Raw genomic sequence first — 24430 nt, 5'->3', positions numbered from 1 at the left:
ACGGCCTGCGTCATCTGCAGGGCCCGGTGCAAGATGAAGATCCTGTGTTTGTTCTTAAGTTGTGATAAAAACGTCTGCCTGCCTCTCTTCTGTCTATCACTGTCTCTTTCGGTGTTTTACCTTGTTTCTTTGCTGTTCAATGTCATACTCCCCTTGGACCTGGGGACCCTTGCAGGGCAGGGGCAGACCCTCCTGGGCCCCTGGGCCCTGCTCCGTGACTTGGGAGCACCCTGGTGCTAGGTAGCAGCCCTCACTAGACTTGGGTGCAGACATGGCCCGCCAGAAACCTGCGTCTCCTATGCTCACGCCCAGGCTGCCTTGCCCGTCAGACTCACACGCCAAGGAGCGTGGCTGAGGGTCATGGTGTGGTGGACACAGAGCACCCGCCCCCAAGCCCAGCCCCTCCCTCTGAGCGTGGGCCCCAGTGTGGAGTGTGGTTGTGCTGCTCACACGCACTGCGGCCACTCTGGATTGCTAGTCCGCGATTGTTCCCAGGCTAGAGCTTCGGCATCCTCGACAGCTAGCCATGCTCAGCCTTTGCTTTGGCTGTTGTCTCTGGCCTTCAGACACAATTCTGGATGCTGTGTAAGAGGGAGGAATATGGGCTGAGCAGTACACATGAGTGTGTAAATGTGATGTGTGTGTGGCATGTATGTGTGTTGCATGTATATGTGTGCATGTGTGTTGTGTGTATGTGTGTGTATACATGGCATGTGTGTGTGGTGTGTGTTTTGTGTATATGTGTGTGTGGTATGTATGTGTTGTGTGTGTGTTTTTGGGGAGAGCAGAAAGCTAGGGGTCTCTAAGACCTGTTCACTGTAGATTTGTCGCTCGCCTTACCCAGTTACATGTGTGCGTTCTAGTCCGTCAGTCACGTCTCCTGTGCCTGCCTCCCCCGGGGCACATGCTGAGAGCTAGGGAGGCCTACAGGACTCCCAGCTCCTCCCGGCCCCTCAGGGGCAGGCACCGGCTGTGGCCTGGAAGACCCCATTTGGGAGTCGGGCAGACCTGGCTTGGCCTCGATTGGCAAGGACTACAGCTGTCTGGGCCTCCGTGTCCTTCTCCGTGAAGTGGGGAACGGTCCCCACCTGCCTGGGAGAGGCAGGGTGGTGCGGTTTGGGCCGGGGCCTGGCATGTTCCGGTGCATGCCAGCTGTTCTGGGAGCTGGGAGTCTGTGACCCGCTCTCTCCCACACGTGGAGCCTGCTGAGGTGCCTGCCTGGGGGAGCTTCCCAGGAAATGGTTTGCACACGGGGCTGACTTTACAGAACCCAGCACTGCAGTGTCTGGGAGCCACAGGCCCGCTGTCTGACCCACCTGCGGGCTCACCTGGAAGGTCTGTTGTGCTGTTTTTCTCTTTTCACTGGTAAGAGTCAAGTGCTTGTGCCAGGCCCTAGGCTGTTCTTGCACACGCGTGCATGGGGGTGTGCACAGCAGACCTCAGCCTGCCTTTGTGGATTGATGGTCTAACAAAAGAAGGAGACTCCAAATGTGTTATCCATAAGTGAGTGAGTCTCAGTGCGCTAGCGAACGGTTTCCGTGCAAGAACCTGCTCCAGGGCCGGGGGTTTGGCTCAGCAGTTGAGCTGCCAGTGAGCATGCTGGTATCCAGCGTTGGAGTTTCTGGCCTCTGAGTCTGAATCCCAGCGTCCTGATCTTGTGCACCCTGGAAGGCAGCAGTGGTGGCTCAAGTAAGTGGGTTTCTGTCGCCCACCTGGGAGAACTAGATTCGGTTCTTGGCTAGTCCAGTCCTGGCCGTGGTGGGCATTTGGGGAATGAACCAGTGGATAGAACACATCTGTCTTTGTCTCTGTTTCTGCCTGTCTTGAATGAAACTGAAGGAAAAAAAAGAAGGTAAAACCTTGGGATTTAGAGCATTTTATTTGTTGTAGGTGTGTGGCTAAATTGACAAAGCATCGGATGTGCGTATTTGTCATTACTGAGTCAGGAGCCAGCTCCTCCCTGGGCTTCCATCCCTTGGTGGCCTCAGGTAGCCCTTGGTCCCTGCCATGTGGCTCTCCCCAAGCGGCAGCACACAGCACGGCCACGGCTTTGTCACAGGGAGCGTGGGGAGGAACCAGAGCGAGAGGGCGGCCGTTCCGTTCTGACCTCATCTTCCTGGGGCGTCTTGAGCCGTCCTTGTTTCCCGGAGTGGAGAAGAGGGTCGCTAGGCAGGGTGCAGGCGTGCGGGGAGGAGATGGCGCATGAATGTCAGGAGCAGGTGACCACTGTGCCGTCTCGGGGACCGGGAGGGCGCAGTGCTGGGGAGAGCCTCCTGGAGCAGGATGGTCAGGGAAGGTTCCTGCGGGGGGGGCGGGGGCTGGATTGGAGACTGAGTGACAAGGAGGAGCAGCAGGGAGGAGTCCAGTCAGAGGAGCATGATGTAAGGACTTGGTGCAGGAAGGGCCTGCTGGAGGACCTGAGCGGGACGAGACTGGTAGGGGTGGTGGGGTGGGGATCAGGTGCTTAGGAACCTGTGGTGACAGGGAGCTCCCTGCCTTACGGGGCAGCCTGATGATCTGCTCTGGTTGGGCCTCCTGGGCCACTGTGTGGACATTGAGCGATAGGGAGCCACAGGGGGATTTGCAGCAAAGTGACATGCAGTGCCTGGGCCGCTCTGCTGGGAGAGCTGGCTAGTGGACAAGGAGGGGCAGTGAGACCACTTGAGGGCCATGAGAGTCCTGATGAGAGCGGAAGACGGTTTGAACCACGAGCTGGCCGTGGAGGTGGTGCGGAGACAGTGGAGTGCTGGAAGGAAAGCAGTCAGAGTTCACGGGAATGGCACGTGGGCCTCAGGCGAGGAAGAATCCAGGCTGATGCCGCGTGGCTGGGGGAGCCGCAAGGGGAGCGGTTTGGGGACAGAAATGTGCACGTGCAGCGAGTGAGCAGCTGGCCGTGCGAGCCTGGAGCTTGCACTGGGTGATGGACATTTTAGCAGGCGCCGTGTACGTGTGGTGTTTAAACCACGGCGCTGGCTGAGGTCATCTCACGAGGTTTGGAAAGTCTCAGGCTGAGGAAGGTTGCTTGTGAACACCTGACTCGTCGGCCCAGTTTTAACGGAGACGTGGAGGGTTGTCTCCCTGCGGCAGGGAGGGGCGGCTGGTCTCCACGGCAGAGCCATGGTGGTGGTGGCCCATGGGGAAACACTGTCCTCGGGCTGCCCTGTTCAGCATCAGCTCTCATTACCGCGAGTCTGGGACAGTCCTCCGAAGGAAAACCCTGAGGAAGCCAACAGACCGAAAGCGAGAGGTTCCGAGGTGACACTTCCCCGGCCCGCCCTGGGCTGCTGTGGCTGGAGGTGCGCTGTCCCCGAGCTGGATCTGTGTCCTCTGCAGCTGCTTGCAGGGGGGCCCACGGCGCATCGGCACTTGGGGAATGACCAGTGCAGCCTGGAGCAGGCGTGTGACTGACTGCTCTTCTCAGCATAGGTGGATTTCTACCTTGCATCGATGTTTTCAGGGGCTGAGTCATTAGGATGGGTGGAGGTTGATCAGTTGTTTAGGCCAGCCTTTGTTTTTGCTGAAGGCTGAATGTCTGTTTTCTTTTGTTGTTGTTGTTGTTTTTTAATTATTTAATTTATTTAGAAGTCCATCTGCTGGTTCAGCGCCCGGATGGACTTGGGTTTAAGTCCTGGCCCCGCCACTTGGGAATTGTCTGACCTTGAAGAAATGATTCAACTTGTCTATGTCCAGTTTCTTCTTGAGTTAGGAGATCCTGATACTTATTTCCCATGGCTGCTGTGAGCCAGGCTTTAGTAGACATCTTTGTCCCTCGTGTTGTTCCTCATACTTCCAGGCCCGCTGAGAGGGAGCCGGGGAGAGAGAGAGAGTTGTCAAGTTGATGCTTCTGTCAGGGTAGAGTTAATCCTGCTCTTGTAACAGGTGACCCTCAGACTCATAACCTGGTAGGTCTAAGCCCCAGCTTGACAGAAGCAGCTGCACAGGGAACTTCCTGTGACCTCTGCCAGTTCTGGGAGGGGGGCTTGACCTTCCTCAGGTGCTCAGGAAGTAGGAAACAGAGACTGAGACCCCATCTCGTGAGCCACTCTGCTGGGGGCTGCCATGGAGGGGAAGTGCTGCAGTACTGCTGTGTATGTCTTCACTGGGCAAGTCACAGGGAGGGCAGTGACCAGAGAGAAACTCCTCCTTCCCACGGGCCTCTGCGAAGGTAGGAAGGTGGCTGGTACTTGCTGCCCGCCTGCCGAAGGCTGGGTGTAGGCTGTGCGCCATAACACAGGTGGTCTCAGCCTTGGCCCGCCAAGCCCCTTAGGCCAGGAGACGACAGCCTCTGTTCTGCCAGGGAAGTGGGGAGACAGAGATGCTGAGATGGGTGCGCAAGTCATGGCTGCCCTGACCCACAGACTCTGCCAGCATAGCCTGGTCCCAGGTCCGGACCCGGTCTGTGTACCTGGAGACTCCACGTTGTGGTGGTTGTTCTAAGCCACCCCGCCTTGTCTTGCACTGTGAGGGTCAGGGTCGGGGGGCATTTTTGGAATGCACACATTCTCCCATGTTCGTCAGCGCTGTAAGAGGTGGAACTGCCATGGCTGTTGCTAATCTTCATGATAACCCTGGGATGGTGGAAGTGTTCCTGTGGCCACTGTTTTTACAGATGCAGATCCTGAGGCCCAGAGAGGTCTGGTGCTTGCTCAAGGTCACCCTGTGAGTCACTGGTGGGCTGGGCGACTGCTGGCCATCCAGCTCCAAGTCCCCCCTCCAGACCACATCCCTACGCTCGGGCACTGCCTTGGCACCGAGAGGGGCTGTGGCCTCAGGGGGCTCTTCCCAGCTGTGTGTGAGCTCTGCAGGGGGGAGGGAGGGGCTCTTGAGTGAGAACAGCTTTTCTGATGCTCATAAAATTTAATGTTTTTCACTTACTGTCTTTCTCGTGAATCGTGGCCATGATTTACTGAGCTGCGGTTGAAATATTCAGGAGGTCTCCTGTATTCCTTCCAAAGGCTGTGATTAGGAATGCACACCGCCTCCCCGGGTTTCAGAATTTACATTTTTATATGAAAGTCTCTGCTTCCCAGCACCCTGCAAAATAAGTGTAAAAGCGACACTTCAGGGTGAGATAGTTTCTGGAGAAACCCTTGAGTTTGGGGGTTTGAGTCGGTGCGGTGATGTTATCTGGCTCACTGGGCTTGGCGGCCACTTTCTCGCTTTCTCAGCAGTGATAAGCAGCTGCCCCGTGCTGAGCCGCTGAGCCGCGTGCTGTGCCGGGCTGGCTGCTCTGATGTCAGCTCTTCCCCCACTTCAAAGCCCACCTGACAGGCAAGTGGGCCAGAGACAGGCTCCGAAGTGGTGGGGCCCCATCTGAGCTTCAGCTCCTTGTTAGCCTCCGGCCACCCTCCCAGGCTGCTGACCCCACTCCTGGAGGGCAGGCAAGAGTCTGGACGCAAGACAGCATTTATGCCAAACCTGGTAGCCTTGATGTATAGCAAGTGCTCAGAAATGTCAGTTGTGGTAGTGCTCCTGAGGGGTCCTTTGTGGACAGAGTGGACACATGGGCCACAGGAGTAGGGGGCAGAGGTGAGCAGGAATTGGAGCCAAGCTTTGAAGGACAGGTAGGATTTCAGGAGCTATGCAGGAGGGATGTGGTGCTGCCAACGCGGTCTCACTTGGTCAGTGTCAGTTCTTGCCTGGCTCCCATTCCTGCCCTCGCCCCACTGCTTCTGTGCCAGGTCAAGGGAATGAATGGGAGGGTGTTGGTGTTTGAAGTCTGGGTTATAGAGAAGTGCAGTGTAGGCTCAGTAGTATAAAGGGCTTCTGTGTGTCCTGACACAGAGCTGTCGGCTGTGGTCACCGCGGCCACCAGCATTATTTCGGAACAGGTTGCAGACGTGGAATCCCTTCAGCCTCATGGAAGGATCTTAAGCAGAGAAGGGGCGTGATCCAATTAGGAGCTGAGAAGGGCCCCTTGAGCATCATGTTGGGGGAGGGGCACAGCGTGGCCACTGGGGGCTGGTGTTTGTCCAGGCTGGGGGGAGCTTCTGAACCAAGAGTTGGCCACAGGAGAAGGAGAGGGGCTGGATGGGCAAGAGACGAGGGACCTGCTCTCCAGACCACGGGCTCTGGGTGCGACTCCTAGTGCCTTGTACGGGTGCTTCCTGCAGTCCAGACCCCCAGCCAAGGACCTCTTAGATTCAGCTTTGTAAACCTCACGAAGCTCTGTGAAATAGGCATTCTTGTCTGTCTCACTTTATTTATTTATTTGAAGATATATTTATTTTACTTGACAGGTACACAGATATAGCAACAAAGACACAGAGATCTTCCAACTGCCAGGTCACTCCCCAAATGCCTGTAATAGCCAGGGCTGGCCAGGCTGAAGCCAGGAGCCAGAAAGTCTGTCCAGGTCTCCCCCATGAGTGGCAGGAGTCCAAGTACTTGGGCCATCATCTGCTGTCTTCCCAGGTGCACTAACAGGAAGCCAAATCGGAAGTAGAGCAGCCGGGACTCGACCTGGCACTCCAGTATGGGACACAGGTATCCCGAGTGGTGGCTGCACCTGCTGTGCCACAACACCTGCCTCTAGCCTGATTCTATGGATGGGAAACTGAGGCCCAGAGAAGGGAGACTAAGCGGCCCAGATCACAGTTAAGAAGCCAGACTGGTGGGTTTGAGCCCCCAGCTGCCAGGCTGTGGCCTTGGCCCCGTGAGCAGTACCACTGCGGGCTGTGCTGATCATCCTCTAATGGGCCGGGTGAGAACTGAGGGGAACCTGCTGGAAACCTGCACGGCTGCACCCCAGCCTCCCACGTTCTTCTTAGGGGAGAGTGGATGCAGCGGAGGCCCGGAGCTCACGGTGCTGTTAGCACCTTGTCTTCTCCTCGAACAACCCCCTAGGAGGGGCTGACTGCTTTTGATGCTGTCACCTGCGTGTCCTGCCTTTGCCCTGTGAGGGCCCTCGGGGAGGCAGGAGCAAGGCAGGGTGCCTGGGCTGTGAGCCACTGCTGCTGGGCACAGCCTTCCTCTGCAGCTTGCTTGGGCATCTCTGAGAGACCACGTGGCAGCAGGGGTAAGGCAGCGTCCTGGTCCCGGCTCAGCCTTGCTTCCCCGTGGGTCCCAGCAGCCCTCCGTTGCCCCTTGAGCTATTGGTGGTGCTGGTTGCTTCCTTCCCCCAGTTAAACCCTAAACCCTGCTGAATGCTGTCAAGTGTCAGGATGCTCAAACCCAGAGTTCTCAGCGCCGAGGGGTGCGTCGTCGGGGAGACGCGGGCAGGCTCTGAGCGCCGGAGTGGCTTCCAAGCCTTTACTGCTCTTGGTGGCTCTGCAGGTAGGACCCACGTGCCACCATCTCGCTGGCACTTCACAATGGGTCTGCCTCCCAGGCTTCGGCTGAGCCTGCCACTCGGTGGCTTTCCCATGTGATCCTGGAAGGGCTGGACCCACAATGCCAAGGTCCTGCCTCATCACAGCAAGTCTGCACACTCCCTGGGGTCAGCCCTGGACACAACACAACCAAGATAGAAGGTAGCCTGGGAGGATGAAAGAAACCAGGGAGACTGAAGACAGGAGAGGCAGGGCCGTGGGCTGTGGGGTTACTCTGACCCTCCTCCCTGCAGACTGCCTGACTGTGGACATCGCTTCAACTGGCTGGGCCTTGGTGTTCCCTATCTGTCAAATGGGGCTATATCTCCACCTCCCAGGCTGTAATGTGTGGAGTACTTTGAGACCCACCTGATGCACAGAAGGGCAGGTTTGGTTTGCTGTGGCAGGTACCGTGTAGCCACCCAAACCATTGCTTCTTGTCCCCGTAACAACCTGCTCAGTAGTTAGCAGTGTCCTGTTTGACAGACAGGATCGCAGGGTTACTCCCTCCGGGTCAACAGCAGGCAGTGAGTAGCCAGGAGCCCGGTCTGACCTCCAGACCCCTCAGTTTCCTGAACTCTGTCCACGTCGTCTTTCCTGGGGGGAGGTTCTTGATGTGGATCCCCCCGAGCTGTCTCTTGAAGTGTGTTCATCCTGAGATTTCATTTAGAACGTTCTTTCGAAGTCTATTTTTTTTTAATTTATTTTATCTGAAAGTCAGAATTATAGAGAGAAGAGAGGCAGAGAGAGAGAGAGAAAGGTCTTCCATCTGATGGTTCACTCCCCAATTGGCTGCAACAGCTGGAGCTGCACTGATCCAAAGCCAGGAGCCAGGAGCTTCTTCCAGGTCTCCCACGTGGGTACAAGGGCCCAAGGACTTGGGCCTTTCTCCACTGCTTTCCCAGGCCACAGCAGAGAGCTGGATCGGTAGTGGAGCAGCTGGGTCTTGAACTGGCGCCCATATGGGATGCTGGTGCTTCAAGCCAGGGCATTAACTCACTGCGCCACAGCACCGGCCCTCGAAATCCACTTTGTGGAAGGCTGCTGGGAGCTCCTGGAATCTTCCCGGGGGCTCCCCTTGACCCCGAGTCTCCCAGCAGGCCCTGCCTTTGCCGAGGCTCCTCCCTGGTCTGGGGGCTCCTTTCCTTCCTGCTGGGGGTCCCCAGGGTCATGCTTGTAATCTGCTCTGTGACTGGCCAGGCTGGGCCTTGGGAGGGCCGTGGGAGCACCGAGCCCAGCTGTTCTGTCCCCAGCCATTGACCATGGGCTTGACAAGCCCGACCCTGGGCTGCACTGTGTGTGTGTGTGTGTACACATGTATGCAAGGCTCTCGGTGCCAGGATATTTGAATCACAGCTCTGCCGCCCGCTTCGTGTGTGGCCCTGGGCAAGTTGCTCCTACCTGTGCTCCAGTTTGCATAGCTCCGGAATTCCGAAGGCTGGCACCTCCCGCCCAGGGGCGTTGGAGGGTTCAGGTGAGCGCGGGGCTGGAGAGTGTGGAACAGGCCTGGTGCACGTGCCAGGCTCCGTGGGCCACCCTCTCTCTCCCCAGTCTCCGTTCCCCTTGACCTGGGCACCTCCCTTTATAAACCACTTCTCCAGGTCTCCCCTGGGGAGGAGCCAAGAGCTTTGGGTTTCAAAGCAGGAAGCCTGGTCTGTGCGGGAGTGAGGCGAGTGGGCACAGTAGGAGGGCACTTCAAACGGTTTCTGGAAAATGAAAGTAGAGATAAGGTAATTTTGATGTAAAAATTCTTTGAAATCCATGCATAATTTTTCATAATGCGCATTTTTTGAATACCTCATGTGTGTGTCTTCCTGGGTTCTTGGTCACCTCAAGGGCCACATTCTGGAAAGTGCGTGGGCTTCAGTGTCACAGGACTAGGGTTCAGGTGTCACTGTCACTTGTGAGCTCTGTGGCCTCTGATTCCAGACCTCACCTTGCCACTCTGGTGAATGGGCGTGTGTGGGTAACAGTGTGAAAGTCCCACCAGGGCCAGGCCGAGAGAGAGATCCAGCTGTCACTTTGGAGGTCTTCTTGTGACCCTGTCCCGAGGTGGGTGTGGCCATTATTGCAGTTAGCATCCTCATTTTCTTAGTTCCAGGCTGAATCGGCACCCTCGGAGAAGACAGTGCAGCTCCCGCTAGGAGACAGATGTGTGTGGTCTGGGTTCTGCTTGGTTTTTTGTTTTGTTTCCCAGCTCTCATTGCAAATGTTGCCCGTGGTGGCCACATTCAGGCTTTCCTCGTTCGTTACTATTGCTGATCGTTGTCTTCCATAATTATTCATGTAAGACATTGCTTTAAATACAGCACGTGTGTTCTAGATAAGGGCTTCTCAAACTGTGGAGAAAAATTCACAGATGGTTACTTGTGCAAAATACAAAAAACCCCAAATTCCAAAAAGAAAAAAACCCCAAAAGCCCCAAAACATTGGAAGTTGCTGAGTCACATAGCAACGGGAAGTTGCTTTTGGCCTGTCTCGCTGCTTGCTTCCAGTCTTGTCTTCTCTCGTCTCAGACTGGTGGCCAGTGGTTCACAGCCCAGCACCGGCTCGTAGCCACCTCGGGCATCGGTGTGGACTAGCTTGTCACGCTGTTACCAAGAGTGATGACGTCACCCGTGCCAGTTGCTGCTGTAGGCAGGCAGGGCTGTGAACTACTCCTGGGGCTGTGGCTTTGTCTTCTCAGCCAGACTCCACAGTTGTCCACGTGCACGTGAAGAGGCCTCCTCGCTGTCCCCGTGGTGTGGGTGATGAGCCGGGACCATGTTTCTGCCGCGGGGAGAGGCCCCTCCGTGAGTGCTCAGGCTGGGAAATGCTTCCTGCTTGGCTTTGCCAGGGGTTCCCGGTTCCCAGCGGCTGTGGTCATCACTGGGCCTTCATCAAGGATTTCTCCCCTGCAGTCCATTGAAGCGGAATTTCTGGGGGCGAAACCTGGCATCTGTGGTTTGCAAAAGCCTTCCAGGGAGTGAGGCCCAGCTTGGGCTGGGAGCCGCTGACCCGTGTCGTGCAGCTCCCCTATGCCGTGAACAAGCTTCTCTTCCACCACCCCGAGACGGGGTACAGAGAGCACACAGTGGGGCATGGATCCAACCCCTGCCACCCCTGACCTGGCACTGGAGCTTAGAACTCAGGCTGTCTGGCCCTGATGTCCCACGTGAGAGGGCGGTGCTCACCTGCGGGGGTGGGGAAGGTGGTGCTCACCCTGCGGGGGTGGGGTGGGGGTGGGGGTGCTCACCTGTGGGGGAGGGGTGCTCACCTGTGGGGGTGGGGGTGGGGGTGCTCATCTGTGGGGGTGGGGGTGGGGGTGCTCACCCTGTGGGGGTGGGGGTGGGGGTGCTCATCCTGCGTGGGTGGGGAAGGCAATGCTCACCCTGTGGGGGTGGGGAAGGTGCTCACCTGTGGGGGTGGGGAAGGTGCTCACCTGTGAGGGTGGGGATGGTGGTGCTCACCTGTGGGGGAGGGGTGCTCACCTGTGGGGGTGGGGGTGCTTATCTGTGGGGGTGGGGAAGGTGGTGCTCACCCTGTGGGGGAGGGGTGCTCACCTGTGGGGGTGGGGGTGCTTATCTGTGGGGGTGGGGAAGGTGGTGCTCACCCTGTGGGGGTGGGGGTGGGGGCGCTCACCTGTGGGGGTGGGGGTGGGGAAGGTGCTCATCCTGCGTGGGTGGGGAAGATGGTGCTCACCCTGCGGGGGTGGGGGTGGGGGTGCTCACCTGTGGGGGTGGGGGTGCTCACCTGTGGGGGTGGGGAAGGTGGTGCTCACCTGTGGGGGTGGGGGTGCTCACCTGTGGGGGTGGGGAAGGTGGGCTCACCCTGCGGGGGTGGGGAAGGTGGTGCTCACCTGTGGGGGTGGGGAAGGCAGTGCTTACCCTGTGGGGGTGGGGAAGGTGCTCACCCTGTGGGGGTGGGGAAGGCAGTGCTCACCCTGCGTGGGTGGGGAAGGCAGTGCTCACACTGTGGGGGTGGGGAAGGTGCTCATCCTGTGTGGGTGGGGATGGTGGTGTTCACCCTGTGGGGGTGGGGAAGGTGGTGCTCACCTGTGGGGGTGGGGGTGCTCACCTGTGGGGGTGGGGGTGCTCACCCTGTGTGGGTGGGGGTGCTCACCTGTGGGGATGGTGGTGCTCACCTGTGGGGATGGTGGTGCTCACCTGTGGGGGTGGGGATGGTGGTGCTCACCCTGCGGGGGTGGGGATGGTGGTGCTCACCCTGCGGGGGTGGGGAAGGTGGTGCTCACCCTGCGGGGGTGGGGATGGTGGTGCTCACCCTGTGGGGGTGGGGAAGGTGCTCATCCTGTGTGGGTGGGGATGGTGGTGCTCACCTTGCAGGGGTGGGGATGGTGGTGCTCACCCTGCGGGGGTGGGGAAGGCGGTGCTCACCTGCGGGGGTGGGGAAGGTGGTGCTCACCTGTGCGGGTGGGGGAGGCGGTGCTCACCCTGTGGGGGTGGGGGTGGGGGTGCTCACCCTGCGGGGGTGGGGATGGTGGTGCTCACCCTGCGGGGGTGGGGATGGTGGTGCTCATCCTGTGTGGGTGGGGAAGGTGGTGCTCACCTGTGCAGGTGGGGAAGGCGGTGCTCACCCTGCGGGGGTGGGGGTGGGGGTGCTCACCTTGCAGGGGTGGGGATGGTGGTGCTCACCCTGCGGGGGTGGGGATGGTGGTGCTCATCCTGTGGGGGTGGGGAAGGTGGTGCTCACCTGTGCGGGTGGGGAAGGCGGTGCTCACCCTGCGGGGGTGGGGGTGGGGGTGCTCACCCTGCGGGGGTGGGGAAGGTGGTGCTCACCTGTGCGGGTGGGGAAGGCGGTGCTCACCCTGCGCGGGTGGGGGTGGGGGTGCTCACCTGTGGGGGTGGGGAAGGTGCTCACCCTGTGGGGGTGGGGATGGTGGTGCTCATCCTGTGGGGGTGGGGAAGGTGGTGCTCACCTGTGCGGGTGGGGAAGGCGGTGCTCACCCTGCGGGGGTGGGGGTGGGGGTGCTCACCCTGCGGGGGTGCAGGCATTCCGCGAGCTGCCGCACCAGAGGCCCGCCCTACCGTTGATACTCGGAAGTGTGCCAAGGCGAGGATGGCTCTGGCTTGGGTCATTCTTCATTAGGTAGGTGCAGTGCAGAAATCACAGAAAGTTGTTCCCACACCTCTCCCTGCAGCCGTGTACACAGGGCCAAGAAAGCCAGCTTGTGACTCTTGTCACTCGTAGGTTTGGAGGCGTCCCAGTGAGCACTCTTGGAGAGTCTGGGTGTGTGACCCAAAGAGCCTGAGTTGCTGTTGGAATTTGGTGGTGGTGGTGGTGCGGTGTCTATCACATTGATTGAAAACTTCTGCCGTCTTAGCCAAAGGTGCGTGGAAGGTGGCTTACTGGAATGTGACCGGCAGGGAGCTTCCTGGTACGAGAGGACATGCTAGAGCCTTTCAACAAAGAGTGTAGTCTTTCCGCGGTTTGTTTGGCAGGTAATTGTGTTAACTCCTGGGATTTTCACAGGTAGAGGAGCCCTCCGTCTTTATTTTTGGAGCTCATGTTTCCGGTCCACCAGCTGGAAGGAGTTCAGTCTCTGACACCCCAGGGATGTCATCTTGGTACAGCTCAGCTGTCACCTTCTTGGTGATTCCTCCCCCATCCTCAGACCGGGGCTGCCCAACAGGTCATCCTGTAAGCTGGCACAGTGACTGCATTGGTTATGGCTGCCTGGGTTTCTTCTAGAAGAAGGCGTGCAGCGATTGATTAGTTCTGTCTGCCAAAGGAGAGTGTAGTGGAATCCCCAGATGGTTTTCCAGGCCAGTTTGGATGGACACTGAGGTGCGTTCCAGCCATCTGGGGCTAACCCCATGCTTTGAGCCCTACTGCTAGTGCAGAAGCAAGAGAACTGCTCAGCAGTGGTTTGCCGACAGAGGGGCGAGCGTCTTCAATAATTTGGTAGATGTTGCGAACCACCTTGTTACTTAAACTTCTTGTGTCTTTCTGTCTTCTTCTCTCCTTCTCAAAGATAAAACCCTGAACGTGACTTAGAAGCCATTGCACTTAAATACCTGATAAGCCAAGCACTAGCGAGGGGCTGTGTCTTCCACTTGCCGGGTTTCTCCTTGGCCTCTCGGAGAATCCAGGTTCCATTCTCATCCTCTGGCCTTCCTTGGGCTGGACCTGGAGCTGTCAGCCCTGGGCAGGGTCTTGCTTTGGATCTGTCACTGTCATTAATGTACGGCACTTCCTCCTTCACTGCCCTTGGGTTGGTTTTCATGGACAAGAACAGTTGAGAGCAGAAAGCAGCAGCGACTCTGGCCCTCGGCACTGCGGGAGCCTGGTGGGGAATGTTGGCCATGTATGTGCCTGGGGGTCTGCCTGGCATATGCCGAGGCCCCCTGGGAAAGTGAGCCCTGAGTGTCGTCCCTTGGAGGACCTTGTGGGACACCTTGTCCTCCCTCCAGGCCTCTCTGTCGTGATTTGCCTGGCTGCCTGCTGTGGGATGTGAAGTGCTGGACCTGCTGCCCACCCTTACCCTCGGCACCCAGCCCTGTGCCCTTGCTGTTAGCAGTTCTGTGATGTTCTCGCCTTGGGGGTGGGGGTCTTCTGGCAGAGCTGTCTGAGAGCCTCGGTGCGGCACCCCATGGCCCTTTGTACTCTCCGAGACCCACCTCGGGTCCATCTTCCCCGCATCTCTTGGCACAATCAGTTCTCACGTAAAACTGGCTTCCTCACTGGGCGTGTCACTCTGTGCCATGCCTGGTGAGTGGCATAGTCTGCATGCTGGACTGGTGAGGTGGGCTTTACAGTCCCATTTTGTAGATGAGTGGCCTGAGGCTGTTGGAAGTCGTTGTTGGAGGACACGTGAGCTCACATGGCACATGTAAGATGCAGGCCTGACAGTGGCTGGTTGCAGGGACATGTAACCAGAAAACTTGGAGCTGCAGGCCTCAGCTCAGCAGCACCGAACGGCACAGTGTGAATGGTTGCTGGAAAGTTTTTGTCTCCTCATTCCAGTGGGTTTCTGTCTGTTTTTGATTCCCTGGGAAATGCAAGCTCGGTCTGATGTGGTCAAATCACTCTTCTGGCTGCAGCGGAGAACCAGGGTTTTGACATCCCATAATAAACACTCCCTGAAGCTGGGATGTTGCAGTGTTTTATGCATTTATGGAAAATTGTAGCACTCTGGTTCCCACTGCAAAACAAAGCCACACCAAAACCAAATCGCAGCCCCCCCCCCCCCCCCCCGCTTTGGATTGACTGTGGCTTCATGTGGCCCATCAGCAGGGAGCTGGCAGTGGCTCCAGCTGTGCGCTCCCTGCCTCCTGTGAGCGCGTCCCAGCCCCGAGCCAGCTCAAGGATGGTTTCTGTGGTCTCCATGTGGAAGAACCATGCAAGCATTTATTAACGATGCTATACTGGCTTGTTACTGGCCAAAAGAAGATCAGCTTAAACTGCTCTTACACAAAAGGAGTAAGGCAACAGGGGAATATTAATTGTGGGTTTACACAAAGGAAAAAGCTGATAAAAAGGCTCGGTGGCATATTCTCCCTTTGTTAATTGCATGGTTCTTGCAATATCTTTTGTGCCGTTTTCGCTTAGTGCTTCATACCTGTTTGAAAGACGCGGGCACCTCGGGGCCAGAGGGAGTACCTTTGAGTGGGAATCATAGAGCAAGTTAATGGGAGCCTGGAGATGAGAGTGAGGAGCCCGAGACATTTCTTGTTGAGTGCACAATGGCTCTTTTCTGTTTCAGATGAATTGCAGTTCTTTAGAGAGTCTAAATGACTTTTCTCACTGATAAAGAATATGCATTTCTAGGAAGCTTACATAAGGAAATGTAGAAAGAATGGGGAGAAAACACAGCCCTGACTAATGGCAAGATCTTGGTGTGTTTCCTACTGTGGCCTTTGCCTTTATAAAGTCACCACAGTGCAAAAGGGGGCTCTCCTTCTCTCCCCCAGAGGAAGGTCCTCCCCCGTGTATCCCCTCCTTACCCCTGCAGTGGCTTGTATATCGCACGTGGAGTTGTTCTTGCAGGCCAACAGGGTTGGGCAGTGCTTAGGTCAAGTCCTTTGGGAGGGGCAGAGGGGCAGGGCCTGCTGAGGGTCTGCTTGGCTTTACACTTCGGGGGCTTCTCTTGAAGGTGCTTGTGGATTCTTCATTCAGGGTCTTGGGGAGAGCATTTTTCTAAAATGTTCAAGTACAAGGGTGCTTGAAAAGGGTCGTGAGAAATGAAATTAAAAGATAAGGTGGGGCCGGTGCTGTGGTGCAGCGGGTTAACGCTCTGGCCGGAAGCGCCGGCATCCCATATGGGTGCCAGTTTAAGACCTGGCTGCTCCACTTCCAATCCAGCTCTCTGCTGTGGCCTGGGAAAGCAGTAGAAGATGGCCCAAGTCCTTGGGTCCCTGCACCCACTCGAGAGACCCAAAAGAAGCTCTTGGCTCCTAGCTTTGGATTGGCACAGCTCCAGCCATTGCAGCCAGTTGGGCAGTGAACCATCAGATGGAAAACCTCTCTTCTCTCTCTCTCTCTCTCTCTCTGCGCCTCTCTCTGCCTCTCTCTGCCTCTCCTCTCTCTGTGTAACTCTGACTTTCAAATAAATAAAATAAATCAAAAAAAAGATAAGGTTAAGGGCTGGCATTGTAATGCAATGGGCAAGCCACCTTTTGCAGTGCTGACATCTCATATCTGAGTGCTGGGTTGAGTCCCTGTTGCTCCTTGCTAATGTGCCTGCAAAGGCAATGGATGGTGGTCCAAGTGCTTGGGCCCCTGCACCACATGGAAGACCTCGGTGGAGTTCCTGGCTCCTGGCTTCAGCCTGGCCTACTTCCAGCTGTTGTGGCCATTTGGAGGATGAACCAATGGATGGAAAAGAGCTCTCACTCTCTTTCTCTTTCTCTCTCTCTCCTTCTCTCTTGCTCTGCCTTTCAAAATAAATATTTAGTGCCAAAGATGTTAAGATCTGTGCGTAATTTTTCCATAATACGCCTTTTCCACTTATTTTTTAATGTGTCCTTGCAAATTGTAGCTGAGTCATGTGTGTAGTGATCACAAACCACTTTATAGCCACTTCTGTTTTTAATTGTGTGAAGTCAGCCAAGCGTGTTGAATAATTCAATTTGGAAAACCTGAGCAGCATACAGCAGGCCCAGAAGGGTTATCCTTGGGCACAGTGGAGTGATGGGGTCACAGCTGAAACCCAAGGCTGGGATGTGTCCTTTGTTTCATGTCTGACCCCGAGAATGCTTTCTGTAAGATGAGGATAATAACACCTGCCTAGAACTAACCAGGGTGATAAAGTTAGGAGGACTTAGCCTGCCAGAGTGTCAACAGTGACTCAGAAGTAGTTCTACCTCTGCAGTGTGGTCTAGCACCATCACCGTCAGCACCATGACTAAGGCTCGGGTTGTGCTTCTTGGTGTTCAGAAACAAGGCTGTCATGGACACAAATGGTTAGAGTTATTCTCAGCGTGCCATTTGCCGGGACATTCTTGACAGCTATAGCGCAGACTAGACAGAAAGCCTTTGCTAGACAGTTGTTCTTTAATTTAGAATGAAAGTCTGGAGTCCCAAGGTGATATGATTCTGTCACAGTGTGACCATGAACCAGGGAGTCATTGACTCTCGAGTATTAAAATCCAGCAAGTCAAAGCTTGCTCAGCCTCTAGGTGGATCTGCATGGCTCACAGGTAAGCAGTGTCAGAGGCTGCAGCCTTCGCCACCTAAGCTAAGCCACCTTCCAGCTGTCACGAGGCATGGAAACAGGTACAGAGAGAAGATGGCGGGTCCTGGGCCTGGGTCTGCCTGTGAACCTCACGGCCTGGTGCTTGTTGTGTTGCAGGTGGCGGAGATGCACGGCGAGCTGATCGAGTTCAACGAGCGCCTGCACAGGGCCCTGGTGGCCAAGGAAGCCCTGGTGTCCCAGATGAGGCAGGAACTCATCGATCTCCGGGGGCCGGTGAGTACTCTTGCCTGGCTGCTCTTGGCCTTGGATGCTGCCCATGACCTCGCTGTTCAGTCTGTCCATTGTTGGTAGTGTCGGGCATATACCAAAGCTCAGACATGGAAAGGACGAGCATCTGTGTACCCAATACCCATATCCGTGTACCCAGTATCTACAGTGACCATGACCATTTTTTACTTACTTGGTGGTCTTACTTGTGTGTGTCTTTTTTCTGCTCGTTTTTGTGTGTTTGTCTCTAAGGAGACAATGTGCTTGGGGAGGTGTCCCACACAGTCCTCTTTGGCGCTGTTGCATTTTGGGTCATGTGATTCTCTGTGGCGAGGGCTGTCGTAGGCGTTGCGGGGTGCTCAACAGCAGCCTTGGTTTCTACTTGAGAAGCCACTGGCTTTCCTCCACTTGTGACAGCCGAAGAAGTCTCTAGACATAACCGTATGTCCCCTGGGGAGCAAAGGTCACTCCTGGCTGAGAACTAGGCGTCTGGTTCACTCACTTTGTTGGTTCTGTTACTCTCTGTGGAATGAAGTTCCGTGATATCTCTAATGCCTTCTGTACGATGTATGTTCTTAGAAGCTGAGGTTGTCTCTGTCACTTGGCTGTTGCCAGCTATGATGCTGTGAGCATTTCACACATGTCTTTTTGCACACACATACAGTAACTTCTTCATTTGAAAACTTTCATTATGTAAAATACTTAAGTACCTAAAGGTAGGCAGATGAATATATATGCACTCTTGTGGCCATTGTCAAGTTCAACTGTTATCAATGATGTCTGATCTTGTTTCAAGTTACCTATATTTGCTCCCTTCCTCTGTATTATATGAATCAAACATTGAGCTTTTTTTCACCCATTGACATTATATATCTCTAAAAATAAGAACACATAAAGATGATACCATTATCATCCCTGACATTACTCTCTGTAACATCAACTCTCAGTCATTGTTCAAATTTCCAGTTGTCTCTTTTGTGTGTGTGTTAAGGATCCACCTGAATTGCACACATTTAATTGGTTGATATGTCTCTTATGTTTCTTTTTCTTTATGTTTTTAAAATTACGGTGAAAGGCACATGACACAAAAACTTAACCATTTTGACCATTTAAAGCACATAGTGTAGAGGCATTAAGTACATTCACTGTGCAGCCATCACCACCATCCATCTCCAGGACTTGTTCATCTTTCTCACCTGAATCTCTGTCCCCATTGAGCATTAGCTCCCCGTCCTCCCATCCAAGCACTAACCAGGCCTGGTCCCACTTAGCTTCCGATTGGTGCGGTTAGTACGGTATGGCGTGGGCATGAGCTCCCCCTCCCACTCCCCCTGTGGCTGTGGACATGAGCTCCCCATGCATTTTGCTCACCACGAGAGAAGCAGACCCTTTGTTCTTCTGTTAGGTCGTGTTTATTTTTCTTTCTGCTTTGTAGCAGTTCTTTGTACATCTTTTTCGGTTGCTTGTGCATATCACCTCCTGGTCTGTAGCTTAATCACTCACTTTTAGTAAAAGTGGAAAATTTCAAACAAAGCAGAGAGAATCGTATCACGAAACTCCATGGACACAGCACTCGGCCTCCATCATTTTCACGCCAGGGTCATTCTTGCTTCATTCATGCTATGCTCCGTCCCCTCCTGGCTCACATTATTAGGATCGTATTCTTTTCATTCACAAATGAATGTTGCAGTATTTATTGCTAAAGGTCACAATACCGCGTCTGAAAAATTCAGTGATCTCTTAACATCATCACGTGTACAGTCCGTGTTCGGAATTCCATGGTGAGCTCATCGTGTGTTCAGTGTGTTCGCCCTACTCAGGATCGTAATGGAGTCCACGCAGCGTGTCCAGGTGGGTGCTCGTCTCTGAAGCCCCGGCCAGCCGTGGATTCTGTTCCTGCTTGCTCATGCTCTCCCCTGGCCTTTTTTATTGCTGTTTTTGGAGAGACACGGCTTTGTGAACCGTAGGCTTTCCCAGTGAGGACTGTGCTGAGTGCAGCTGTGCAGTGATATTTGTCCCGTTCCTCTGTCTCAAACCAGTGATTGTCCAGAGCCTTGACGCGTTTCCGGCTTGGTTTTGGCTCTGACTGTTCCGGGGGTCCCACGTGCACTTCTGTTTGAAAGCTCCACAGCATCTGTCGGGGAAGGTGCTGCTGGGGGAGCCAGCGTCCACCGGGCCCTGGGCACGCTGGCCCCTGTTGGTAATCTCCTGTGTAGGAACCCTCGTGGTGCAGTCCCCGATTGTTTCTCTTGTTCCTGCCGGGCCCAGGACTCTGCACCTGTCTCGTGGATTTCGTTAATTAGGAAGCTGGGCGCTTCCCTCCGTTGGGAGCACACTTGGAAAGTGCCTGCTGTGCGCTAGGAGCCCTTTGGGGGAAAGGTGTCTCCATTTTGTAGGCTCACTGAGGCTCGCAGAGGCCCCACACTTGGCGAGTGTGTAGTAGTGGAGCCAGGTTTCAACTCAGATGTAATTATGGGGTCCATTTCCTTTCTCCATGCTGCACCCCTCTGGAGAATTGCAGGGAGAAGGTGTAGGAGAGGTCGCGTTGTTACTCACTGTCCTCATAGCAAGGTCGCAGGGTCCCTTGGCCGTGGCCTTCCCATGGGAGTCCTGCATTCCAAACTTGGGCCGTGTTTACCCTGGCTGCTCCCTTTGACACATCTATAGCCCTGTAGCTGACAAGACACAGTGGGGTTGTGGGGATGGAGAGGTCCCGGTGCTGACCTCTGTCTGCCTGTGTGAGTGGGCCAGGTCTAGGGGGCAGGCAAGTCTCTCCCGGCCCTCCCCCAACCCCCAGCTCCAAGGGCCAAGCCTCTGCTATGGCTGACCTTGCTGGAGAGGAACATAGCAGGCATGAAAGAGCGCACAGTGGCCCCATTCCCTAGCACAGGCTCAGTTTGGACCCTGGGTGTCCTGAAAGGGTGTTTCTGCGGGGGCCTTTTCAGAGAGCCCCGAAGCACGTCGTTCTCACTGTGAGTAGTAAGACAGGCGTCTAGCAGTACAGAGTGACAGCTGCCGAGAGTCCCAGCTAATATGTACTGAGTAACTGTTACCTGCCAGAAAGCTGACTCCATAACTTGAAATGCTTTAAAATTCATTTTCATTTTTTTTGAAAGGCAGATAGAGAGAGAGAGAGAGAGAGAGAGAGAGAGAGAGATTGATCAATCGATCTCCCATATGCCAGCTCACTCCCCAAATACCTGCAACAGCTGAGGCTGGGTCAGGCCAAGGCCAGGAACCTATAGCTCCATCCAGGTCTCCTACATGGGTAGCAGGGGCCCCAGTACTTCAGCCATCATCTGCCACCTTCCAGGGTGAGCATCAACAGGACATGGATCAAGAGCAGAGTAGCCGGGACTCGAGTCACACACTGCAGCTGGGAATGCAGGCATCCCAGGTGGCTGTGCCGCATGCCTGCCCCTGATGAAGTTTGAGCATGAATACTTCATTTAGCCCTCATTCATGCTAACAGTAATCACTGTTATGTCCCCATTCTGCAGAGGAGGAAACTGAGGCACAGAAATGAAGCAGCCTGCCCAAGGTCCCCCAGCAAGAAGGGGCGGATGTGGGGCTGACTTAAAAGATTGGATTTAAAACAAAGCTTTGCGGGGCCGGCGCTATGGCTCACTTGGTTAATCCTCTGCCTGCAGCGCCGGCATCCCATGTGGGCACCGCATTCTAGTCCTGGTTGCTCCTCTTCCAGTCCAGCTCTCTGTTGTGGCCCGGGAGGGCAGTGGAGGATGGCCCAAGTGTTTGGGCCCCTGCACCTGCATGGGAGACCAGGAAGAAGCACCTGGCTCCTGGCTTTGGATCAGCACAGTTCTGGCCATAGCGGCCACTTGGGGGGTGAACCAAAGCAAAAAGGAAGACCTTTCTCTCTGTCTCTCTCTGTCTATAACTCTACCTGTCAAATAAAAAAATATAAAAGCCTTGTTTGAGAGACAGAGAAAGTCAGGTAGACAGAGAGAGAAAGCTCTCTTCTGCTGCTTTACTCCCCAGATGTCCATGACAACTGGGACTGGGCTGAGGCGGAAGCTGGGCGTTGGGGACTCAGCCCACGGGGGTGACAGTTATGTGGGTCATCACCATGCCCTCTCAGGGTCCGCATCACCAGGAAGCTCAAGTTGGGAGCCAGGGCCAGGCACCGAGCCTAGGCACACGCACGCGGGATGTGGGCGTCTTAAGCTGGCATCACCGCCAGGCCAAACGCCTACCCTTGGATTCTCTTTTTATTCATTTTTTTAACAGTTGAAAATTTGTCAGGTTTTTGGAACTCTTCACAAACGTTATCCCATGCAGTTAAAAGGGGTATTCAGTGAAAAGCACACCTCCTCCCGCCAGCCCCTGATGTCATTCCCAAGGCAGTGACTTTTACCAGTCTTGCGTCTTTTCCCTAGAAGGGAGCAATGTCTGAGTAAGCTGCTTGCACGTGGCCACGTGTTTTAAAAACTGGTAGCCTGCCGAGTTCACTGTGCAGTATTACTCCCCTCCCCCGTGTAATGATATACTTTAGGGATCTTTTTATCTGACGTCACACGTAGGTGTGAGAACTGCTTTGTGTCCCTTGAACTGGCAGTCCCATGACCCATTCACCCAGGCCCCTGTGTTGTTCCCCTCTTCTGTTTTTAAGACAGTGCTGGAATAACATCCCTGTGAATCCTGCATTTAGATCAGGTGCATGTGTGGAAGTCCCAGGGCCCAGCTGGGGTGTGTGAAGACCCCTGGATCTTGCTTTGCAGGATTTTGGGTCTCGTGGGCAGGGGGTACTGTCTCCCCCCACCTCCTCATCTGCTGTAGACAAACCCTCTGTGAGGGCCAGCATCGCAGGCCCTAGCAATTCAGCGAGTCCCAGCAACATGTGATGCTGCCCAAGAGGGATTTCGCTGTCCTGTGCGAGTGTTGGCAGGGATGCAGAGGGCCAGGCCCTGCTGTCCTCCTGCCCTTGCCCTCCTCTCACTCAGGGCCTTCGCTCCGACTGTTCCCTCGGCCTGGAAGCTGCTCTGGGCCCAGGAACTCCCCCTGCATCCTGTCAAGGTCAAGTTTTGAGTGTGATGCTTGTGTGCGTCCCTCCCACGCCGTCTTGATGCAATTTTGCATCTGTTTGTCACTCACCTGCATGCGTCTCCCCTCACTGCATGAGGGCACATTCCCGTCCTCCCTGTGCCCGTGACTCTCAGTGCCCACAGGGTAGGGCTCATGGCGTGCATGGGTGATGTCGCTGGTGGCGTCCAGCTTTCTCTTGGCTCCGTGTCACTTGCACAGCCCTCTTCTCTCCTCCCTGCCGAGCTCTCGTGTCAGGGCAGCCACAGCTGTGCACATGGAGGCAGCTGTCATGTCACTGACTCTTCCCCAGAGGCAGGCTCTGAGGCCCGGGAGGAGACACCCTTGACCTTGTTATGGCCTCAGGCCCGCTGTAGTCGTCCACCCTGAGCGAGACTGCCGGGGCGGAGGGAGAAAGGCAGGTTGCGGATCGGCTTCTCCCCTAAGCTCTCTGCTCTTCACTGTCACAGTGGCCCCTCCTGCCTCTGGTTGGCCGGGGCTCTCTGGGGACGCTGCCTTAGGTGTCCTCCCAGCCGCAGGGGACGCAGTGACTTGAGGATCGGGATTGTCTGGTCTCTGGAAACGCGTGTTTCCTCTTCTGTCAGGTAGGAGGATGCCTGGAGCCGGCTGCATTGGGAGGTTCCATGGGGTCCTGCCAGGCAAACAGGGCTCCCCTTCCAGGCAGTGGGGGGCATCCTGTTTTCATCTCTGCCTGCTGTGCCCCACGCCGTGCCTGGCATGTCCTCGGCACTAAGTGAGCACCCGCTGGGCAGTGAATCCGTCTTCGCACAGCGGCAAGGACTGCGTAGACCACATGACAAGAAGGAAGCCAGGAGCAGGGACAGGCTCCTCTCCGTGGTGTCTTTTTATAATGTTTTGTACTTTTGAGCTAAGTCACTTATTTTAAGGAGAGGGACTTGGGAATTAAGGATTGAATTCATTTTTTTTTCTTCTTGAATTTAAGTATTTTTAGGACTCTTGTCTTATTACTTTCCTCCTCTGGTATAAGATGTGAATGAATGCCACGGTTTGTACCTTTTAGCAGAATCTGATTGCACTCGGGGGAAACAGACTCTATTTGGAATAATCACCGGGGACAGGAAATAGAACTTGCCAGCCTGCACGATGCCGAGGCCAATTAAAGTCACAGCGCAGGGAGAGGGGCAGGCGGATCCCGTGGGGGAGCAAGCCCTGGCTCAGTGTGCATAAAGGACCATGGGCTCCTCTTTCTCAGGGCCCTCGGTTGGTGTCTGTCCCCATCCCATTTCTGATGCCCTCCGCTTAAACACAGAGGCTGGCTTGACTCGGGGTGGCCTGAGGGCTGTGGGATCCCAGCCCTGGAGCAAAGCCTCTGTCCCTCCCCACAATGCTCTCCCCCTGCCTGTTTGGCGAGCGGGCCACCCCTTGGCAGCCCTTTGCTGTGTGCTTGGTGTCTGGTGTGCGTTCTTATCCTCTCACCTTCTGAACAACCTTGGCTATTGAGCTTACTGGGGACGGCTTGCAGTGATCAAACGGAGGTGCAGACACGTGCGACTCTCCTGAGGCCACGCAGCTTCATGGTGACCCCTGCATGCACACCCAGGATGCTCACTCCCTGCCCCAACGCTGCTTGCTGTGTTTGTCCTTTCCAGCAACACCGGGCGTGGTGGTACAGCACTGAGCCTCTAGCCGTGCCCACCGCTCCCTGCACCGGTGCTGTGTTCCGGCCTCGCCTCTCCTCCCTTCCCACAGAGCTTTGGGCATGCTCATCACTTCTGCCTGAGGCCCGGCGGACTCTCTGGCATCTTGGACCTGGGCAAGACTGTGTTCCAGAGGCAGGACAGGGACTCAGAGGGGTCTGTGTAGTGGGTGCATATAAGGCAGGTGGTGATGGTGGGGAACTGTGTGGAATACGCTTGAAAGTCATTGCCTTACAGATGGCGCCATGGTCTTCCTTCCCACACAGGGGCGTCCCCTGCTTCTCCACGAGGCAGCGGTGGACACAGGAGCAGGCCCAGAATTAGTTCCCCAGGGAACGTCTTTACTAAGAAGGTGCTCGCGAAACTGGTTTCCCAGGAATCCATTTGGAGGGCTAGGGCAAGGTCACAAGTCTTGTTTGTTCCCACTGCACTCACTTGCCGTTTGCTCTCAGTACCTGATGTGTCTCGTGAGCCTGCCCTGGCGTCACAAGTGCTGGAGC

The 24430-nt window shown here is 55.5% G+C and overlaps 1 protein-coding gene across 2 annotated transcripts in view; it reads left to right on the top strand.

Moving 5' to 3' along the window:
* The window catches only part of SNX29 (sorting nexin 29), a 478886-nt gene that overhangs the window by 317917 nt on the left and 136539 nt on the right, over positions 1 to 24430 (top strand). For both annotated transcript variants that reach the window (XM_051847819.2, XM_008257737.4), the window contains exon 16: positions 17101 to 17217. In XM_051847819.2, the coding sequence (XP_051703779.1) occupies positions 17101 to 17217 (117 nt within the window). The remainder of the gene's footprint in view (positions 1 to 17100; positions 17218 to 24430) is intronic.

Source organism: Oryctolagus cuniculus, chromosome 19 (genome assembly GCF_964237555.1).
Source record: "Oryctolagus cuniculus chromosome 19, mOryCun1.1, whole genome shotgun sequence".
NCBI lineage: Eukaryota > Metazoa > Chordata > Mammalia > Lagomorpha > Leporidae > Oryctolagus > Oryctolagus cuniculus.
The sequence above is the reverse complement of the archived record's forward strand: the minus strand, read 5'-3'. Positions and strand labels throughout refer to the sequence as shown.